The sequence below is a fragment of the Ambystoma mexicanum genome, chromosome 1p, assembly GCF_040938575.1.
Source record: "Ambystoma mexicanum isolate Mex_15411 chromosome 1p, UKY_AmexF1_1, whole genome shotgun sequence".
NCBI lineage: Eukaryota > Metazoa > Chordata > Amphibia > Caudata > Ambystomatidae > Ambystoma > Ambystoma mexicanum.
Genome location: NC_090921.1, coordinates 606,253,195 through 606,275,809, shown reverse-complemented (window position 1 = coordinate 606,275,809; position 22,615 = coordinate 606,253,195). Strand labels below are relative to the sequence as shown.

The 22,615-nt window shown below is 48.8% G+C and overlaps 1 protein-coding gene across 3 annotated transcripts in view; it reads left to right on the top strand.

Annotated features, from left to right (window-relative positions):
• CAPS (calcyphosine) overlaps positions 1-22,615 on the top strand; it is an 830,344-nt gene that overhangs the window by 485,439 nt on the left and 322,290 nt on the right. For all 3 annotated transcript variants that reach the window (XM_069649586.1, XM_069649587.1, XM_069649585.1), the window contains one exon: positions 4,496-4,673. In XM_069649586.1, the coding sequence (XP_069505687.1) occupies positions 4,496-4,673 (178 nt within the window). The remainder of the gene's footprint in view (positions 1-4,495; positions 4,674-22,615) is intronic.

The following is a 22,615-nucleotide window of genomic DNA, read 5'->3' as shown; positions in this document are numbered from 1 at the left end:
TTGGCTAACCAATATGTCCGATGAATTTACGGCCCTGAAATGTGGGGACGTCTATAAGACATACATTAGGGGACGGTGTATAGCACGCCAGGCTCACAAACAAAAAAACATGGGGTAAACGGGAGGCACAACTAATGGTCGACATATTGATCACGGAAAGAGATTATAAACGCTTGCACGAGCCTCAAACACACACTGAACTGGTGGGGCTCCGCACAGAATTAAAAGCAGTCTCCTCCTCCCAGGCTCAGAAATCATTCACCAGTTGGTCACAAACGTATTACTGCAAAGGTGACCAACCCCTTCACCTTATGGCACTTGCTCTGCGCAATAGGCAGGCAGCACAAATTATCGATGCCATCAATGACAGAAACGGGAACCCGTTGAAGGGGGACGAACAGATCAATGAGCGGTTCGCACAATTTTATAAAGCACTATACGCAGAACCAACCAAGACAGACCCACAACATATTAATGAATTCCTAACTACCACTGAGCTCACGAAATTGAAGACAACCCATATAGAAACCCTGACCACTCCAATCACTGCACATGAGATCCTTTGAGTGATCGGATCCCTTTCGGCAGATAAGGCCGCAGGCCCCGATGGGCTCCCCATCGATTTCTATAAAGCACTAGCCGACCACCTAGCACCCACCCTTGAAGCTGTTTATACCGAGGCCGGAAACACTGGCTCCCTCCTGCGCTCCATGCTCTCAGCTCATATAGTAGTGTTCCATAAGAAAGGCAGAGACCCGGTGGACTGCGGATCATATCGCCTGATATCGTTAATTAATGCAGATGGAAAGATTTTAGCGAAATGTCTGGCCCATCGCTTAGAGGGCCTACTCCCTAACTTTATCCACAAAGACCAAACAATGTCCGCTGTCTCCTTCACGTCATGGCGGGGGAGACAACCCCAGACGAGGGGATCCTCTTGACGTAGAGAAGGCTTTCGACAAGGTCCCATGGGACTTTATGTTCCAAGTGCTGAACGCCTTCGGCTTACCACCAGAGTTTACCAAACTCATCAAACTACTATACACTGGCCCCACAGCAGCAGTGGTGATGAATCGCATAACTTCTGCTCCCTTCAGCCTCCACTCGGGCACCGACAGGGATGCCCTCTGTCCCCCCTCCTTTACGCTCTTACTATAGAGCCGCTAGCGATCAAATTACGAACAGGCCGTGGATGGACATGGATACGACGCAAGACAGAGGAAAACTGGGTCGCCCTCTATGCGGACAACCTCCTTATATACTGAAGTGACTACAAGACTGCGCTCCCGAGGCTGCATCAATTACTGAAACACCTCTGCCCCATGGCAGGCTATGTTATAAACTGGACAAAGTCCGAATTCCTACCATTGAGACTAGACATCCCTTGGGACCCAGGCGGGGTGGCCCCATTTATACTCCATCTCCACCATATCATGTACGTGGGGGTTAAAATATGCCAGACCTTGAATGTAATACTCCAATGAAACTACCATCCGATTGTACTAAACATTCTACTCCCGAAACTGATTTATTTGGCTTTGATGCTCCCCTTTTCCCCTACTAACCAGATGTTCAAAGACTTAGGGCCTCATTACGAGTTTCGGGGTAGCCATGCCCTTAATAAGGGTTCCCTGAATGGCCCGGTATTTCCCCATTCAAGGAACCTGGACCCGGTACATCCCCATTCCCATTTGAGCCCCCATAGGCTCCAATGGGAATGGGAAGCATGCTAACAACGGGCCCGTTAATGACGGAGCCGTTGTTAGCATGCTGGGCCGTTCGCGGGACCCACTAAGGATGTCTGATAAAACCAGGCATCCTGAGCGGGTCCCGCGAGCGGACCTCGTAATGAGGTGGCATGGGGTCAACGGCGCCGGCAGCTCTACCGGCGCCGTTAACCCCATACCGCCATGGTTGTAATGAGGCCCTTAGATTCCTACATAACCAAATTTATCTAGAGGGGCAAAAAAGCGCGGCTCAGACTCTAAATCCTTCAGGCCTCTAGCACTCCCGCAATGGAGATCATATTACCAGGCGGCACAGGTATGCTGGGTAAAACGTTGGCTCAACGAAGCAGACCTGACCAGCTGGAAAATGATGCAAATATCCCTACTGACTCCGCTTACACCGGTTGAGGTCCTGGCTATTCCCCCACGCAAACTGCTGGCTAAAATTTAAAAACATCCGGTACTGGGCCCAACGCTTACGCAATGGCATAGACTCCGAGCGTCACTAGGCTCTTCAACACAGGTGGCCCCAAAGTGGAGTAGTGTCAGGGTATTGCTTTCATATGGGTTAAATTACAGGGTACATGCTAACCAAGATACAAGATGGCAACATATCAGGGTAATGGACCTCCACGAAGATCAATCCTCGCTTAGCTTTCCAGACGGGACGCAGCTACTTGGGCTAGGCGAATCAGATTGGCTACAATACATGATCTTACTATCAGTGATTGATAAACACACCACTGAACAATCCTGTATGCCCTCCCCCGACAACGGGAGAATCAGAAATGGTGCAGAACTTTGGCAACATACCCACACGTACGCAATTTCTACACAATATGCACCCCCAATAATCTAATACGAATTTGCATCCTCGATTCTCAATGGTCCGATGATCTGGGAATCCAGCTGGACCCAGGCGATCTCTATGACTGTTTTGAAGCCATACCAATGGTCTCGGTGAACATTTGCAATTGAGACATACAATACAAACTCATCCAAAGGATGTACTATACACCAAGCAAGTTGTTTCGCATGGGCCTAACACACTCCCCGGACTGCTGGAGACTATGTGGGGGACAGGGTTCCCTAGGACGCATTCTATGGTCATATCCGAAGATAAAGACATTCTGGGACAAAGTATATAGACAGATATTGTGAATTGACAAGATGGAAATTACGATTACCGCAGGCTTCCTACTTCTGCGAGGACTGGCACTCCGACCCCATGCAGCGTAGCATAGTACATTTAATGCTATTCGATGCGCGTAAAACTTTGATCCTTAATTGGAAAGCAGCCGACCCACCCACCAACTCTATGTGGCAATCACTACTCTCCAAACTACTCTCCCTGGAATATAACATATACAAACACTGCGCTAGACCCGCACAAGTTGCACGATTTAAAGAATTGACAGACGCATGAACAGTTTGAACATAAAACGATAAGCAATCAAAGGGCCATGTGCATAAATAACTAGGAAACACTAATAGACGCTAGGCAGAGGACGAGGACACCACACTGACGGACCCAATTAGGAAGACTGTAACGCATGTATACACCACAACTATACAACTGGTGGCAAGGGCACAACACAAGATTCACAAATCAGGGGATTTAGGGCCCAGACCAGCAACACTGCAATATAGAGCACTAATTAATTAACATTCGATAATCAAAGTATACAGGTTAGACAAATAAGAGATGGTAGGGTTAACGGGCAATGTGGGCAGGGACCTACAGGAGGATAGGGAGGGGTGAGGGTGGGGTGGTAGCACTGAATGAAGGAAGGGACAAGCCAATCAATTTACATCACTGCCATATGTGGTAATAGGATAAATGCTATGTTTACATTCAATTGTTAACAAAATGCTATCTTTTGTGCTCACCCTATGTATCAAGCTATTTCAATTGTTGTTTGGTATCTAATAAAAAAGATTTAACAAGAAAAAGAAAAGCATAGTCACATAAAATCACATTAATATAAATATAGTCTATCCTACTACAAGTGATCCATTAGATCACACCGCATCAGTACTTCACAACAATCACTTTAAATACTATGCAGTTAACATCAGGCGTATACCATAGTTAAGGTGAGTGTTGTGAATAAGTGATGTGCTGTGAGGTCAAAATTTACATTCACTGCCTATACTCCTGTTGTTAATTGCTGCATATTTAAAGTGAATGTTGTCAAGCAGTGGTAGGATAAGTTAAGGTTTCATTTGTAGAGTGAAGGACAATATATATGTTTATGAATATTCATTTACCCTTTCTGTTTATGGTATCCTTAATGGTGCTTGTTTTTCCCACATTTTAAGGCTTGAATTTTTATAAGTAGTAACCATCCTAAAAAATAAATCGCTCATATATACAGCTCAAGGTCAGGTAGTGTCCAGAAGGGTGCCTGATATTGTCAGCATAAAGGGAGTAACAGTTTTCTCTTCTGGGTGTGGGGTGTTGCTTCTGTGTAAAATGAGAGCACATGCCAACTTGAAATGTTTTCTTGATTTTATGCTGGAGATCAACAGTAATGCCCTCTTCTTCCTCAAACGAGCTCTGCCCTGTGGAGACATATATTTGACTCATTGGTATGGTGAAAGGTGAAAACTCAAAATCACAATGTCTAAACAATTACTCACAGTACCTTTGATAGTGCTATTTTGCACAGTTTGGCAGTATAGTGGGTTCAGCACACATGTCTTTGTTAACACCTTGGATATCCCACCCTACATTCTCCTTTCAACATCTTTGGTATCTGTTACAGGGCTTTTCGAATCATGGATGATAATGGAAGTAAATCATTGGACATGGAGGAATTCTCCAAGGGTTTGCATGATTATGGGGTATTGTTGGACAATGATGAAGTGGCGACTGTGTTCAAGCTGTTCGACAAAAATGGCAATGGGAATATCAACTTTGAAGAGTTTCTGAAGGCTTTACGGGTATGTTCAATCTGTTTATGCGCACAGCACAGTCTCTTTTCATTCAGAAACGTATACTTTCTTATTTAATTTTTGCAACTTGCCCATATCACAAGTGCTTTGACCACGCAATGTTGTTAGATTGTTAATACAGGATGGGCTAATTGCAATCCTTAATTTGTACTCTGAATCCATTATGGAAAACCTCAGTATGGTGAAAAGCTGTTACAATGTACCCTGTCAGTGGGGAATCATCTTAGAACTCAATTACACTATTTTTGGTGTTATGGTGCAACCTATTGAACTGCTTGGCATTATGTTCTTCTGGACATGAAGTGGTTCTGCAGCAAAGAACCTTTTGAAGATTCAATTGCTTTATTATTCCCTGCCTTCAGGCTGTAATAGCCACAGTACAATAGCATATAAAACAGTTAAAATGTAGAAAACATTTCTTTCAGCTGTAGTCCTCACCATGATTTTGGGTCGTTTTCACACCATCCAGTCGGTAAATGAGCAGCAAGCTCTGCTCCAACGTGGCCCTTTTTTAATTCAGGTAGTACACGCCAAGAGAGGAATTTCTTGGTGAACCCTTCTTAGCAATGCCTGGCATTTAATCCCAATGTTTAAATTATTTTCATCATAAAACTCTATTGTACAATTGCAGAAGCTGCTGCAAAGCTTTTAACTCTACATTCCTAGTGAACATCTGAATTGTTTGTTCTTACGTTGGCCATGTCTCCTCACTAGATTAGTAGTCCCCTGACAGGATGTCTACAACCCCGGAAGAAACCAAGTGGAAATTAACTTCCCTTAAGCAATGTCAAAAATGTGGGCAGAAGAATGTTTGACAATGTCAAGTTACTTAATTTGCACTAGCCATAGTTAAGTTATCATTAGTTCTCAGCTAGTAAGAAACGGCGTGTTGCGCATGTGGTGAACTGGCATTCCAGTCAGGTAGTGAGTGACTTTTATTCCTGCTAGTCGCTTACAACCTGATATATTTACCCGTGACAAAATGCTTTAAATACAGATTGTATATATTGCTTGTACCCAGATAATAAGGAACACTCTCAGTGAATTTGTGGTACCTTTTCCACCAGGATCTTAAAGTCTAAGGTCAAAAGATTATTATTTTTCTTGACTAAGAGCTCTTTATTATCCTCAAATGAGGAAACGGTTCATGGTAGTGCCCTTTCGTTGTGTTCAAGAGCAAAATATTTCCTCATGATACCAGCCGTTTTAATGTGTACGCTCCAAAGCTCTCACTCTGTGAGCCAGTACCAAGACATAGGGCCTCATTATGACCCTGCCGGTCACCGTTCTTTCCGGACCGGCTGATTAAGAGTCCTGCAGGTGGGAGGTGTCACTCCCGCCAGGTCCGACCTGGCGGGTTTAACACCACCCGCCTGCAGGCGGACATGGAAACACTGGCTCTGTCATAGACGGAACTGGTGGTTCCATTGTCCCCATCCCCATGGAGTCCTATGGGGCTCCATGGGAATGGGGACTTACACAATTCCGCCTCCGGAATTCCCGGGCCACCGGGGTCGTAATGCCCCAGTGATTTCGGGAATCACAGAGGCGGAATGTTAATACAGGTCCGGCGGTAACCTGCTGTTTTTTTCGGCTCAGTTACCGCCGGACTCGTAATGAGGCCCACAGACGTAAAGTATTCTGAAATACAGAAAAGGTCCAAGACCAGCTCTTGGTGTTACTAAGCCAAAATATGCAAGGAACTGGCCAATCCTGCTGCATTCTCTACCTCTCCTGTCCCCTCCCAGGCTCTCTTCATGGCTCTGGCTTCTCATTTCATCTCTTCCTCTCCCCCTCCTCCCTCTACTTCCTGCACTTCCTCTGGCCCTTCTTCGGCCACCTCTCCTCTCTCCTTCTCTGCCTTTCCCCTGATCTCCCCAGACAAGGTTTCTAGACAAGTCCGATCTATGACCGTCTCATCAAAACAGGTTCACCCCTGTTCTTCCAAAACCATCAAGGACCTCATTGACACCCTGGCTCCTGCTCTGGCCGACTTCTGCAACCACTCCTTTGCCACTGGAGTCTTCCCTTCCCCCCTGAAGCACTCCCTTGTGCCCCCTCTTCTTTTTTTCATAACAACATTTTATTGGCATTTTCAAAGAGCGTTACATTGAACATAACAGCAGTAATGGTGCAGCATTCGATAATATGTTAGGGCATCAGTGTCTATCGGAGAAACCGGTGTGTTGGGACTCTTAGTGCTGGAAGAAGTATTATTGTCCGTGGTCAATCTCGTCCTCGGATGCCAAGTGGGATACACATATTGCGGCGTGATGGGACGCAGTGGGGTAGGGTTGTGGTTCAGTAGAGCGGGCTACCTTGGAGCCATCTGGTCAGCGGGGGCCTCCTGGTGAGGGCCTGGAATTTGGCAGCATAGTCCATAAACGGGTCCCATATGTTCAGGGTTCTGTTTAGGAAGCCTGTACGGATCGCCGTGATTTTTTCGGCCACCGCTGTGTCCCAACATTTCGCCCACCAGAGAGCCACTGAAGGGCCTTCTGTAACGCTCACCTGATTCCCGCAGAGGCGCCGGTCTTGACTGGGTGAATGCCGTATCTTCAAAGGTGATGTGTAACACACGGTTGGATCTTTGGGCTGGACCTCTGTGCACTGTATGTCTGACTCGAAGAGTAAGATGTCTGCAGATAGAAAATATGGGATTAATGAACTGGGGTTATTGGGTGCCTCTCTCCTCTTCCCTTTCTCTTCTCCTGTAGAACCCCAAAGGTTAACGCCCTCACCTTAGGTAAGTGAATGCCGAGCTCTCCATCTGCCTCGGGGCAGGGTGCCGTAACCAGTTTCTTCACTGGATAAGGGTGCAGGCCTCTTGACCTCAGAGGACTGCTGTCCGTCGTTAACTGCACGAACGGTAAGTTCTGGGCACTTCAAATGTCTTAAAAGTCTTTTGTAATGATATCTCTTGTTTTGCAGGGTTCCGGCGATGGCGGATGGCGGGCTAATGAGAGTTGAGGATCGAACCCGCGTGAGGAATAGAAGCGCCTGGAAGCACGTAAGTAAGCGCTTGTAGCCTGCTTCACGATTCGCACTAACTGTCCCTTTTATCTTGCAGGTACAAGTTCGGAGCTTTAGAGAAGCTGAAGGGTGCTGGAATACCCACTGGATTCGGCGTGGGAAGGAGTAATGGCACGTGAGTAATAAAGTTGCCCAATGTCTTTAAACGCACCTTCTTTTGTCTTTCAGATGCAGGATGCAGCGCCGAAGGCCTCCGGAGCGTGCGAAGAGCTGGTAAGCTTTTGTCTTTCAGATGCCGGAATGCAGTGCGAAGACCTCCGGAGCATGCGAAGAGTAGGTAAGCCTTTGTCTTTCAGATGCCGGAATGCAGCGCGAGGCGTTGGTGACAGCCGATGGACCAGGTAAGAGATGCGCTGCCACTGAAGACCGTAGTGCTTACCTGTTCTTTCTTTGTCTTTACAGGTGCTGCTGAAGACTGGATTCCAGGATGGTAAGCCTTTGTTCCCTTAGGCCCAGGATCAGAAGCAGAAGACACGATGAGCGTTCTGCTGCAGAGAATGCAGAATAACACAAAGCAAGATTCATCCATCGGGTGTGGTTTAAATAGCCTCCTGTAGTGCTTAGGTGTCTCCTTCCACAGCCACGCCTAGGTAAGAAAAGAGTTCCTGCTTTCCAGAAGAGTTCCAGTATTCTGAACCTAGGGAGTGGCTCCTGCCCCACCCAACAGGAAAAGTAGTCCCAAACAGAAGAGGATCAGGGGTTCAACTGGCAGGTAAGTAAGCAGCATGGTCTGCTGCAGGTAAGTCCACCCAAGCATTATGAGCCCGGCGCTTCCAGCGCTGGGACTGGGCATCTTTATGAGCCTGGTGCCACTGGCGCCAGGACAGGGTCCAAAAGGTCCCAATTGGGACTGGCTGGCACTCGGAACCGGGGTTATGGGTCTGCTTCCAAGGGAGTCAGGCAAGTCCTGATCTTTTGGAAGCAGAGATCATGACAGCACCCCCCCTCAAGGCCCCTCCCAAACCGGGCTTCTCCGGGGGTTTGGGCTTGTTAGGAAATGTTCGATGAAATCTTTTGATTAGACGAGGTGCGTGGACATATTCTGCAGGTTCCCAGGATCTTTCTTGGGGACCGTAGCCTTTCCAGTCAATCCGGTAAAATAGTTTAGATTTGGAGATCTTGGAATCCAGGATGCTTTTGACTTCAAACTCGAGTTCTCCATCAACTAGAATAGGTTTTGGAGATGTAGTTAGTCGGGTTTGAGGTTGCACGGGTTTTAATAGAGAGACGTGGAAGACCGGATGTATCTTCATGTGAGGGGGCAAGTCCAACTTGACCGCTACTGGATTTACTATGGTAGTGATGGAATAGGGACCAAGGTATCTTGGGTTGAATGTGCGTGGTCCTTTTAGAGGTAGATATTTGGTGGATAACCAGACTTGATCTCCTACTTGATATTGGGGGGCTTCCTTCCGATGTTGGTCTGCTCCTTTCTTGTATTGTTCTTTAGCCCTTTGAAGGTGAGAAACGGCTTCCTTAAAGGCTTGGGTGATTGTACAATGCAGGTGGTCTACTGCTGGTGTTCCAAGATCTTGGAGTGGATCCAACTCCGAGGTTCGAGGGTGACTACCGTATAAAAGAAAAAACGGGGTCTTCCCAGTTCCCGAGTGGACAGAGTTATTGTAGGCATATTCGGCTATCCAAAGGATATCTTTCCAAGTTTTTTCAGTTTGTTGTAGCATGCAGCGCAAATACTGTTCCAGAGTTTGATTGGTCCTCTCGGTTTGTCCGTCGGTTTGAGGGTGGTGGCTGGTCGAAAGTCTCACATCAATTTGAGCCGACCGACAGCAACTTCGCCAAAAATGAGAAATAAATTGACTACCTCGATCCGAAATTAGAACTGAAGGAAAACCGTGCAGTCGGACGATGTTTTCGAGAAATTCTCGGGCCAGAGTTGCTGCTGTTGGTAAGCCTTTGAGTGGAATGAAATGCGCCATCTTGGAGAATAGGTCCATGATTACTAGGATCGTATTGTATCCGGAGCATGGAGGTAGATCGGTGATGAAGTCCATAGAAAGCGTATGCCAAGGGCGAGGCGGGATGTCAATAGGGCGTAAGAGGCTAGCTGGTTTTTCCTTTTGACTCTTGTTTTGGGCGCATACTCCACAGGACATTATAAAGTCTCTGATATCTTTTTTCCAAGACGGCCACCAGAAGTAGCGCTTGATCTTTTCCGAGGTCTTGGTCATACCGGGATGTCCTTCCATTAAAGAATCGTGATAACAAGAGATTACCTTTTTCTGTAACTCTGTGCTGGGCAGGTATAACCGTTCTTGGAAATATAATAGGTTGTCCTTCACTGTAAAGTCCTTTCCCTGCAGATGCCAATTCTGTATGTCTTCTGGAGTTACCAGTAGCCTGGCTTTATCCTTAACTTCCTCTATGGATTGTGTGGCGATTACACCTAGAATTCTTTGTTCGGGAATGATAGGTACAGGTTTAGGATTGATCAAATGTTCTTCCACTCCCATCCGAGAAAGGGCATCAGCTTTACCGTTTTTTGTACCAGGTCGATAGGTAATTATGAAGTCAAACTCGGCAAAGAATAGTGCCCAACGGAGTTGCCTAGAGGATTGAGCTTTTGCGGTTTTCAAATATTGCAGGTTTCGGTGATCTGTAATCACAGTAACGGTGTGTCGGGCCCCCAGAAGATAATGCCGCCAAGCCTTAAAGGCGGACATGATAGCTAGAAGTTCCTTATCAGTAATAGTGTAATTGATTTCAGGAGGCGAGAATTTGCGGGACCAAAATGCCACGGGATGCAACTGATTGGTTACTGGGTCCTTTTGTGATAGAACTGCCCCCATGGCAAGACTCGAAGCATCAGTTTCAACGATGTAGGGGAGTTCTGGGCGAGGATGTTTTAAGATCGGTGCAGAGATAAATCTAGTCTTCAAATTCTGGAAAGCTTGTCCCGCCTCGGTAGACCATTCAAAACGTTTGTTTTTCTTTAACAAGGCGGTGATGGGCTGGACTATTCGAGAGAATTCGGGGATAAACCTGCGGTAAAAGTTAGCGAAGCCTAACATGCTTTGAACACCTTTTACGGAGGATGGCGATGGCCATTTGAGAATTGCATCGACCTTCTTTGAATCCATACGCACTCCGCTAGGTGATAATATGAATCCCAAGAATTCAACTTCAGTCACGTTGAAAACACATTTTTCCAACTTAGCGAAAAGTTTGTGTTGACGCAATCTCTCAAGGACCATTTTCACGTGTTTCCGATGTTCAGTTTCCGATGAAGAATAAACGAGGATGTCGTCAATGTAAACAACAACACACACATCTATGAGCTCTCTGAGGACATCGTTCATAAAATATTGAAAGGCGGCCGGGGCATTGCAAAGTCCGAAGGGCATGACCTGATATTCAAATAGCCCATACTTGGTGCGGAAGGCCGTCTTCCATTCATCGCCCTCTTTTACTCGTAACAAGTGGTAGGCTCCTCTAAGATCCAGCTTTGTATATATGCATGCTTTTCTGACTTGGTCCAGGAGTTCAGGGATCAAAGGTAACGGATATCTATTCTTAACGGTGATCTGGTTCAGGGCGTGATACAAGTTCTAAGGTCCCCTTCTTTTTTTGGAACGAAGAACAAAGCTGAGGAAGCAGGGGACTTGGAAGGACGAATAAACCCATTCGCTAGGTATTGATCCAGGTATTGTCGGAGGTGAAGATTCTCAGGCTCGGTGAGGGCATAAATTCTACTACAAGGAGGAGTAGATCCAGGTATCAGGTCTATCTGGCAGTCATAAGACCTATGAGGAGGTAGAGGGTTAGCCTGATCCTTCCGGAAAACATCTTGGAATTCTAGGTATTCAGGAGGTAACTGGGGAGCCTCCGAGGAAATTGCTGCCAGTGCAACGCCAGGTCGAGGGTGACAAGTAGAGACACATTCTGGAAACTGAACCGTTCTTGCTCGCCAATCGATCTGAGGATTGTGCTTCTCTAACCAAGGAATTCCTAGAATAATCTGGAACTGAGGGGCCTTGATCACATCGAACACGATCTTCTCATGGCGTCCATCTTGACTTACTAGCGTCACTTCTTGGGTGGTATGCGTTACTGGTCCGGAGGCTATCTCCGTACCATCCACCGTAGTAATGACGTCCTTTACAGCCTTTGGACAAAGAGTCAGATTCATCCTCAAAACCATTTCATGATCCACATAATTGCCGATGGCACCGCTGTCGACGTAAGCTTCAATCGCATGTAATCGATCCGGATGTTCAGGGCTAATGAGGACCATAGGTATCACGAAATGCGAGGTCACTGAACTGGTTTTAACGCTCGGCAAGAGGACCTCTATTCTTGTCGGGCGAGGTTGTTTCCCTGCTCAGAGTTTGTGACCCTGGTAACAGCAGCTCCTACTGCCTTCTTGGCTGGTTTCACCGGACAGTCTCGAAGAAAGTGCCCTGAGTTTCCGCAATAGAGGCATAATTGCAGCTGTTTTCTCCTTTCCCGCTCCTTTTGTGTTAGTTGTCTTTTCAGGCCCCCTATTTGCATGGGTTCCCCGGAGTCTACTCCTTTGGTAGGAGTTGGTGGTTTGGAAAATACTCGAGCATCAAACTTGGAACGATCGGCCTTCCTGTTCTGCAGTCTGTGGTCAATTTGAACGACTAAGTCAATATAGTCCGAACAGTCTTGCGGGGGATTCACTACTTGGGCTAACACATCTTTGAGCTCTCCACGTAGACCTCTATAAAACAGCGTAATCCTTTTGTCCTCAGGCCATCGAGTTTCCACTATCAGTCTGTTGAAAGACGCAATATAAGCCAAAAGGTCTTGATTACCCTGTCGCAATGAAAGGAGCTCATTGTCCAAGGCCTGCCCCTGTGAATGTCTTGCAAACAGTTTTTCCATACTGAGCTGAAAAGCTTGAAAATCATGGAGAACCGGATCATCTTGATTAACTAGAGGCATCGACCAGTCTGCCGCATTGCCACTAAGGTACGAAAGCACGAAAGCTACCTTAGCTTGATCAGTTGGAAAGGCTGCTGGCCGGCATAAGAAGTGCAACCGGCACTGATTAATAAATACTGCAAACCTCTTTGGGTCACCAGAAAATCGTTCGGGCGGAGCCAGAGGTACATTCCCAGGTAGGTTGATCTGCACTGGGTTCGTAGAGGATGTTGAAGGAAGATTTGCCCCTGATGCGGGTAACAGAGTTTGTCCGGCTTGTGACTGTAGCAATTGTCTAGCGAGATTGTCTGTTCGCTCCTTGGAAATAATCAGTTCCCTGCTTAGAGCATTCGTCTCCTGACGGGCTGCATGCACTTCTGCTCTTAGTTCCCCAAGTAACTGGGCTAGCTGGTCGGTATCCGAGGTTTCCATAGCGCCTGGGTGGGAGTTTTGCGGTAGGCTTTGCGTTCTGGAACGCTCACCTGATTCCCGCAGAGGCGCCGGTCTTGACTGGGTGAATGCCGTATCTTCAAAGGTGATGTGTAACACACGGTTGGCTCTTTGGGCTGGACCTCTGTGCACTGTATGTCTGACTCGAAGAGTAAGATGTCTGCAGATAGAAAATATGGGATTAATGAACTGGGGTTATTGGGTGCCTCTCTCCTCTTCCCTTTCTCTTCTCCTGTAGAACCCCAAAGGTTAACGCCCTCACCTTAGGTAAGTGAACGCCGAGCTCTCCATCTGCCTCGGGGCAGGGTGCCGTAACCAGTTTCTTCACTGGATAAGGGTGCAGGCCTCTTGACCTCAGAGGACTGCTGTCCGTCGTTAACTGCACGAACGGTAAGTTCTGGGCACTTCAAATGTCTTAAAAGTCTTTTGTAATGATATCTCTTGTTTTGCAGGGTTCCGGCGATGGCGGATGGCGGGCTGATGAGAGTCGAGGATCGAACCCGCGTGAGGAATAGAAGCGCCTGGAAGCGCGTAAGTAAGCGCTTGTAGCCTGCTTCACGATGCGCACTAACTGTCCCTTTTATCTTGCAGGTACAAGTTCGGAGCTTTAGAGAAGCTGAAGGGTGCTGCAATACCCACTGGATTCGGCGTGGGAAGGAGTAATGGCACGTGAGTAATAAAGTTGCCCAATGTCTTTAAACGCACCTTCTTTTGTCTTTCAGATGCGGGATGCAGCGCCGAAGGCCTCCGGAGCGTGCGAAGAGCTGGTAAGCTTTTGTCTTTCAGATGCCGGAATGCAGTGCGAAGACCTCCGGAGCATGCGAAGAGTAGGTAAGCCTTTGTCTTTCAGATGCCGGAATGCAGCGCGAGGCGTTGGTGACAGCCGATGGACCAGGTAAGAGATGCGCTGCCACTGAAGACCGTAGTGCTAACCTGTTCTTTCTTTGTCTTTACAGGTGCTGCTGAAGACTGGATTCCAGGATGGTAAGCCTTTGTTCCCTTAGGCCCAGGATCAGAAGCAGAAGACACGATGAGCGTTCTGCTGCAGAGAATGCAGAATAACACAAAGCAAGATTCATCCATCGGGTGTGGTTTAAATAGCCTCCTGTAGTGCTTAGGTCCCTCCTTCCACAGCCACGCATAGGTAAGAAAAGAGTTCCTGCTTTCCAGAAGAGTTCCAGTATTCTGAACCTAGGGAGTGGCTCCTGCCCCACCCAACAGGAAAAGTAGTCCCAAACAGAAGAGGATCAGGGGTTCAACTGGCAGGTAAGTAAGCAGCATGGTCTGCTGCAGGTAAGTCCACCCAAGCATTATGAGCCCGGCGCTTCCAGCGCTGGGACTGGGCATCTTTATGAGCCTGGTGCCACTGGCGCCAGGACAGGGTCCAAAAGGTTCCAATTGGGACTGGCTGGCACTCGGAACCAGGGTTATGGGTCTGCTTCCAAGGGAGTCGGGCAAGTCCTGATCTTTTGGAAGCAGAGATCATGACACCTTCTTTGTTTTTCCATACCCGGGCCATTGCTATTTTTGCTGCTAGAAGTAGATGCGTACATAGCTTGGGGATGTGGCCTGAGATTGGGAGTGCGCCCCCACCTGTGTCGCCCAGGAGAATGATTCCAGGGTCCCATGGGATGGAGAGGCCCGATATTTCCTTGATATGATTGATTACCTCTCTCAAGTACAGTTCAGCTTTCGGGCATGACCATAACATGTGGAATAATGATCCGGGGATCGGGCATCCTCGCCAGCAAGTTCCGGGTATGGATGGATTGGCCTTGTTAATTTGCGCCGGAGTTGCGTAGTACCTGTAGCAAATTTTATAGCCCCCTTCTATGTCTGTAATGCATTGCGAGCTTTTATGTAGTCTGGCCCAGATTTTGCCCCATTCCTCGACTGCAATTTCCTTTCCCAGATCTTTTTCCCACTCAAGCATGTACCTTTCTTTTTTTGAGGGGTCTGCTCTGTCGAGAAGTCGATAGAGTTGAGATCCTGCCTTTACTTATAGGAGTTGTTAAAGAGAGTTCCAGAGCTGTTAATTCTCTGGAGAACTTTTCCCTGATTGCTCTGTGGGACAGCCAATGGCGGATTTGGGCATAGTGGAATCTTTCCTGTTGCCCCACCCCGAATTTTACTTTGCACCTTTCAAATGTGATGGGCGTACCTGCCTCAAGAAAGTCGCAGGTTGTCCGTAGACCTCCCTCTACCCCGGGTTGGAAGCTGTGTGTTAAAAGGCCTGGGGTGAATTCAGGGTTATTCCAGATGGGAGGTAGGGGGCCCATGGGACTACAGATGCCCCATTTACGGGCTGCTTCTTTCCAGCAGCGAACTGTTGTTGTCGTTGCCAGTAGGGTTCCGCTGCTTGCCTGTGGTTTTATTGTTGGTAGGTGTGGGAGAACTGAGGGTGACACCGGAGACCAAGCTTCTTCGAGATGTGTCCATTTCGGTCTGTCTGCCTCTTGGACCCATGTGATGGCGTGAGACAGCTGTGCGGCTAGAGTGTACCTTGCTAGATCTGGTACTCACAGACCTCCCTGTGATATGCCCCTCAACATTGTTTGTTTGGCTATGCGAGGTCTTTTTCCCCCCGATACGGATTTTTTAATTTGTTTTTGTAAGGCTGCCAGAGCCGGACCCGGAATGCTTACAGGGAGTGCTGTGCAATAGTACAGCCACCTGGGGATTAGGTTCATTTTGACAGCAGTGATCCTACTGAACCAAGATATTTCCTGGGGCTTCCATCTTTTGAGATCATTTTGGAGATCTCTGATCAGTTGCGGGAAGTTGCTCGAATATAGGCGTGATGGGTCTTTGGGGATGTGTACCCCGAGATAATCGATTGGGCCTGTGGGCCATGGGATAGGCATTAGGGGGCGCTTTCAAGGATTTTGTCAGGTTGGTCGTTGTTATCAAGACATCATCCGCATATAGCGCTACTTTATATTCATGACCCCCCACCATTATCCCCTTTTTGCTGAGGGTTTTGCCTGATTTTTGCGGCAAAGGGCTCCATAGACAGAGCAAAGATTAAAGGTGAGAGTGGGCATCCCTGCCTAGTGCCCCTAGTTATGTGGATTTTGCTAGACCTGCACCCATTGACTCGCAGCTGTGTGGTGGGGGATTGGTAGTTGGCCATTACCCACGTGATGAAGTTTGGACCGAAACCCAAGTGTTCCAGAACTGCTCGGATGTACCCCCAGTCAACCAGGTCAAAGGCTTTGTGTGCGTCTAGCAAAATAGCGGCCATTCCTATTTTTAGTTTGTGGGCACTTTCAATGATGTTTATCGTCCTTCTGATGTTGTCGTATGTTCCCCTCCCAGGGATGAACCCCGTTTGGTCTTGATCAATTAGAGTGGGTAGGATTGGACCCAGCCTACTGGCCAGTACTTTGGCAAAGATCTTCCCGTCGTTGTTTAATAGTGAGATAGGTCGATAGGAGGCTGCTAGTTCGGGGTCTTGTCCAGGTTTGTGTAACAGTACAGTGAGTGATTCTGCCATTGATCCGGTTACTGATTTTGAGTCAATGAAGGAGTTAAATAGGGCTGTCATCTGGGGAGCTAGGATTCTAGCGAACCTTTTATAGAAGTTTGCAGATAGGCCATCAGGGCCCGGCGCGGCGGGCTTGAGAGATTTGACTGCGTCTATGATTTCTTCGGTGGAGATGGGTAGTTCTAGGGATTCGAGTTGAGGTGTGTCTCGGAGGGGGAATGTGCTCAAGTATTCTGGTAAATTGTCCAGTGCCGTGGGGTTCCCAGACATGACTGATTTGTGGTGGTTTGTCAGTTCTTCAATCTTTTCTGCCTCCGAGAAGTACATTTTTCCATCTTCCCCTCTTAGTTTCAGAATGTTGTTCCGACTCCGGAGTTTTTTCAATTTTTGCACCAGTACTTTATCCGCCTTGTTCCCTTTGCTGTAATAAAATTGCTTCGTGAATGCTAAGGCTTTCGCCGTGCGATCGGCGCAATGCATTTCTAGTGCTGTTCTGGCTTTCCTCAGAGCTCTCTCCGTCTTTCTGGAGCTGCGTGACTTCAGTTCACCCTCCAAATGTTTCACTTTTTCCTCCAGTTTAGCTGCCATGATGTTCGAGACCCTTCTCTGTTCCGTTCCGGCACTAATCAGTGTGCCTCTGACAACTGCTTTCATGGCATCCCAAATGATGTTGATGGGCGAGTTCTCTGTTGTATTTTCTTTGTAGTAGTTGAGGAGCGTTTCTTCCATTTCCAGTCGAATGCATTCATCTAATAGCAGTGCATCGTTGAGTTTCCAGTGCCTTTGGACAGGGCGCTTTCTGCCTGAGATGGCTAGTTTAGCTGATACTGGAGCGTGGTCCGAGATCACGCAGGTGTGAATTTCTGCATTGTTGAGGCACGGGAACCGGACTCCAGACATTAGTATGAGGTTGATTCTTGCAAAGCCTTTATGCACACAGGAGTAGTGCGTGTAGTCTCTTGCAGTGCCATTGAATAGCCTCCAAACATCTACGGATTCGGTTTCTCTGAGCAGTTTGGCTATTGCTAGCGCTTGTGCAAAGTCAGTATTCGTGGGGGGTAAAGTTTTATCCAATTGGGAATTTGGCATGCTGTTGAAGTCACCACTCATGATTAGGTGGCCCTCACAGGAGGATGTGATGGTTGGGATTAAGTTTGTGATGAAGTTGGCTTGGGAAGTGTTGGGGCCGTAAATTGAGACTATGGTGATGGGAAGTTCTTCAAATAGGCCCTTTAATAGTAGGAAGCGGCCTTCCGGATCTCTTTTTATGGTGATTTTCGACAGTGGGACCCTATCACTTAGTAGAATTGCCACTCCTCTTTTTTTCTGTCCAGAAGAGGCGAAATATGCCCTGTTTTTATACCTGTTGAATCTTATCCGGCTTTCGTCTTCCTGCAGCAGGTGAGTTTCTTGAAGAAGAACGATGTCTCCTGATAATTGTCCCAGTCTGTGTTCAACTGACTTGCACTTTCTTGGCGAGTTCAGACCTTGGACGTTCCATGAGAGTATTACTATCTCGCTAGCGTCAGCCATTGCTATATGCTGCTGCATTAGATGTGTTTTGATCCATGACCTCACCACGGGGCCGAGAAACTGCTGGAGGAGATTGGTTGCTGCATTGTTCAAGTGAGAGTTTAGTTGCTGTTATTTCAAGGTCCTGTGATAAGTGTATAGCCGGACCCCGCGGGGTATGGTGCGCCCATCTTTGGGCATAATGCCCTGATAGTCTATGTCCCGCCACCCTCCCCCCTCCCGATTGAACTGGTAGTAGAACCATTGCCCTGCTGCCACTGGGGAACTGGTGGCATCAAAATCAAAGCGCAAATCGTTGGCCAACTGGGCCGCTGAACTGAAGAACATTGGAGCTCGAACATTACTCCTGCACTGGTGGTGTGCTTGTAAGCGGGTGTTTCAGATGGCTTCATTGATGCATGAACCTCAGGTCATTGTAAGCGAGAAGATACTCCTTTTCAGTGAGCAGGATACTTGCGAAGGGTGCTAGCCTGAACCCAGAGTTCCAGGACTCCACTGAGATAATGCTGGTATGGTCACCCCGGGTTGTTGATTTTCTTAAGGGGATCCCGCAGCCTGCGTTTTCTGCTGGCTTTTGACCAATCGCCTGCAGAAGAACTACCCCCCGGGGGGGCGGGCCGGTGCCTCTGATTCCAACTCCCCATCCGACCTTCTGAGGCCCATGAATTTATCTGCTTCCTTTGGAGTGTGAATTTGCTTCATGGTACCTTCCCACTTGAATTTCACTGAGGTTGGGAATCCCCATTGGTATGGGGTCTTTTTTTTACGCAGCCATTCCGTCAGTGGGCGGATGTTTTTTCGCTTCTGGAGGGTGGAGGCAGCTAAGTCCTGGTAGAGTGAAATCGTTGATCCCTGAAAGATGATCTGATGCATTTGCCACGCCTCACGCATGATTTCCTGCTTCATACGAAAAAAGTGGATTCTAGCTAGGACGTCCGGGGGGAATGTAGATTCTCGCCTCGGGGATGTTTTGTGCACCCGATCCAGCTCCAGGGGTGCGGTGTCCGGGAGTGTGTTAATGAATCTGAGCAGGTCAGAGACATAGGGCCTCATTACACGGATGGCGGTAAGGATTTACCGGTACCGGTAAAATACCGGTACCGGTAAATCCTTACCGCCTTACTACGAGGTCCCTTTGCGGGTTGGGGGATTTAACGCCTGCTTTTTGCAGGCATTAAAAACCAACCCGCAAAGGGACCCAGGGAGCTAATTACGGTACCGCAATTTGCGGTACCGTAATTAGCGCCTTCCCCATTCCCATTGAGCCCTATGGGGCAAGAATGGGAATGGGGAAGGGCAATGGTGGAAGGGGGAATTACCGCCCCACCAACCTTGGAATGGGCCGGTAATTCCCCTTTCCGCCAAGGCGGTGCAGGTATTTTACCGGCATGAACCATGGCACTAATAGCGCCATGGTTCTCCGCCATCCGTGTAATGAGGCCCATAGCCTTTCAATTCTGTATCTGGGATTGTGGACGGGATCCCTCGTAACCGAATGTTATTCCTCCGAGAGCGGTTTTCCGCGTCCTCCTGTTTTGCTTCCAGAAGGTTGCACCTTGCCTCCAGAGCTGTGATTCTGTCCCTGTCCTGTTCCTCTTCAAATCTTTGGTCACAGACCTCCGATTCAAGCTCGGCTGTTCGGCGTTCTACTTCTCCCACCCGATTATCCAAAAAGTTGATTTTCTTTGTGGCCTCTTCTGTGCTTTTTTGAATTTCCTTGGTCAGGGCCGAACGTAGGTCTTGTAGGTCGGCCTTGGTGACCGCTTGGGATGGGCAGTGGGTTGGTACCGAAGCCGTAGACATAGGGTTGCTGGGTGTGACTTCCGGCGGGTCCCCCTTTCTGGATCTTTCAGATGCAGTGTTAGACAATAGGGAAACAATATCCGCTTGTTTAGATGTCTTGTTGTTTTTTGACATTTTGGTGTTGTTGGGTCACAGAGGTAAGGCTATCTACGTGAGGTTTTTGGTATTCAGCCCAGGGAGAGAGTTCAGGTATCTACTTTGGGTGTTTCGCCCTCCAGGAACGTTCCGGGGAGCTCTGTTATTGATGAGGGGTTGAACTGCAATGGATTATCAGTGGTCCTTTGCTGAATATGGCGAGATCCAAAGGATTGACTGATTGATCCTAGTGGTGTAGATAGGTGCGGTAGAGTGCCGAGGCGAGGATCTTTGAGGGAGTACCCGGGGCCCAGGTGGGTCACTCAGCCCACAGCGTTCCGTGGTGCTGTGATTTGAGAGCCCACTAGCGGTAAGGAGAACGGTCGTGACAGATGGAGATTCCCCCGATCCACCCCCTCCTCACCTTAGAGCGTTTGATCTGTTGTGCTCCTCAGAAGGCAAGGGGGACTCTGCATGATCCCTCGTGGCCCCAGATGAATAGGCCCGGTATGCTGCTCCGGATACGATGTGGATCAAGGCAGAGTGGGCTGCTGGTGGGTTGCTGCGGTCGACAGTCTGCTGGGGTCGTAGGGCTAGGTGGAATTCGTCTGCAGCAAACCGGAGATGTCGCGATGTGGCGGGTTCCTCCGCTCGCGGCTAGTATCCGGATGGAAGGCTGGGACACCTACAGTGGTGCGATCGCCGGAGAAGAGAAACTCACAGCTCCCCCTCCAGGGGGAGAGGACCCAGCTCAGTCAGAGCTTGGGAAGCGGAGCCCGACCCAGTCCCTGTGCAGCGTGGGGAGAAGGAGGTGCGCCGTCAGCGGGTGTCCGAAATGGATACCGGAGAGGCCTCCGACAGAGGTGGCGTCACTCTCCCCCGTTGCTTCACCCGCGCCGCCCCGGGTCCCGGAGCCGCTCACCGCAAGTGGGTTTGGATGCAGTCGCTTACTGCTGGGGTAGATGCTGAGGGAGATGCTGGAAGAGCCAGTGCGGGGCGAAGAGCTGCAAATATCAGGCGGCCTCGTTCGCTATTGTGCGCCTGCCCCTCCCCCTTATGGAAGCGCTCCTCTGCTGGAGCCCCGCGGCCGCCATCTTGGCTCAGTGCAGGACCCGCGGGGGAAAGAGCACCGAAACTTTGCAATTCGGCCGCGGAATGAGAATCCGCTCAGCCGGCAGCCGCAGGGTAGGTTCATGCAGGAGGCATTCTGTTTGCGCCTTAAAACGGGGTCTGGAGGTGGCAGGGTCGGTGATGGTGCAATGAGCCACGCAGGAGCTCTCACAAAGCCATACCACTCGCGGCGGCTCCAAGCCACGCCCCCCGTACCGCCTATTCTTAAGAAACCCTCTGCCGACCCGTCCTGCCCGGCCAACTATCGCCCAATCTCCATCACCCCTTTCCTGGGAGAACTCCTGGAAAAGCTGGCCATCTCCCAGCTTAATCTTCACACTGAATCTGTTGGTTGTCTTCATGACCATCAGTCTGGCTTCATAGCTGCCATAAGCACGGAAACTGCTCTCCGTGAAGACCTGCTCTCCAACCTTGATTCCAACATCACCTGTGTCCTCATCTTACTTGATCTCTCCTCTGCCTTTGACACGGTCAACCATGTCATTCTGCTCAACCATCTCTGTGATAACCGGGGTAACACCGATCAGGCCTTGGCTGACTTCTTTCCTCTCAAATCGACCCTCCCAGTTTGAACTTGGGTCCTTCCTCTCCTCTATCTCTACCTGTGGTGTCCTCCAGGGGTCTAACCTCTCTCCCTGGCTGTTCAACCAATACCTGGCACTTCTTGCCCACTGCATTGTCGCTCTCTGCCCCAACTTTCAGTGCTATGCGGATGACACTCAGCTAATTTTCAGGCTGCCTTCAGCCACCTCTTCTCCTTCACTCATCTCTGACTGTCTGTCTGCTATCCAGGAGTGGTGTGCCGACAATGATCTCTGCCTTAATGCCAGTAAGACTGAGATTCTCCTCATCGGCACACCCACTCCCTCCTTTATGTCACTCTCTGACCAGCCTCTCTTGGCCCTCTTCCTACTCCCACCTACGAGGCTAAAAACCTCAGGGTCATCTTCGACTCCACACTCTTCTTCCCTCCTCACATATCTGATGTCTATAAGAAGTCACACTACCAGCTGCACCTCCTCAGAGGTATTCTTCCTTTCCTCTCCTTCCCCCAGAACTCACTGTCTCCAGAGCTCTGGTTCTCTCTAGGCTGGGCTACTGCAACAGTCTCTTTCTAAATGTGCCTGCCTCTACTCTCCGCCCTCTGCAATTCATCCAAAACAGGACTGCAAGACTTGTCCTTGGCCTCAAGCCCACGGATCGTATCTCTCCAGGACTGAAATCTCTGCACTGGCTCCCAGTGGCTGCAGGAATTAAGTTCAAAACCCTCTGCATTGTCCACATGGCCTTCTGGGGCCTGGGGCCTCAATACCTTCAACTCTCTCTTCCTAAATATCTTCCTTTTCAAGCTCTTCGCTCATCTGCCTCCAACTCCCCCAGGGTCAGTCGCCTCTCCAAGCAAAAATTTGGTGGTAGATCTTTCTTCGGCTGGGTCCTCCCTATGGAACAGCCTCCCTGCCTCTCTGAAACTTGAGGAGAACCATCTCCAGTTCCGGAAGCACCTCAAGACCTT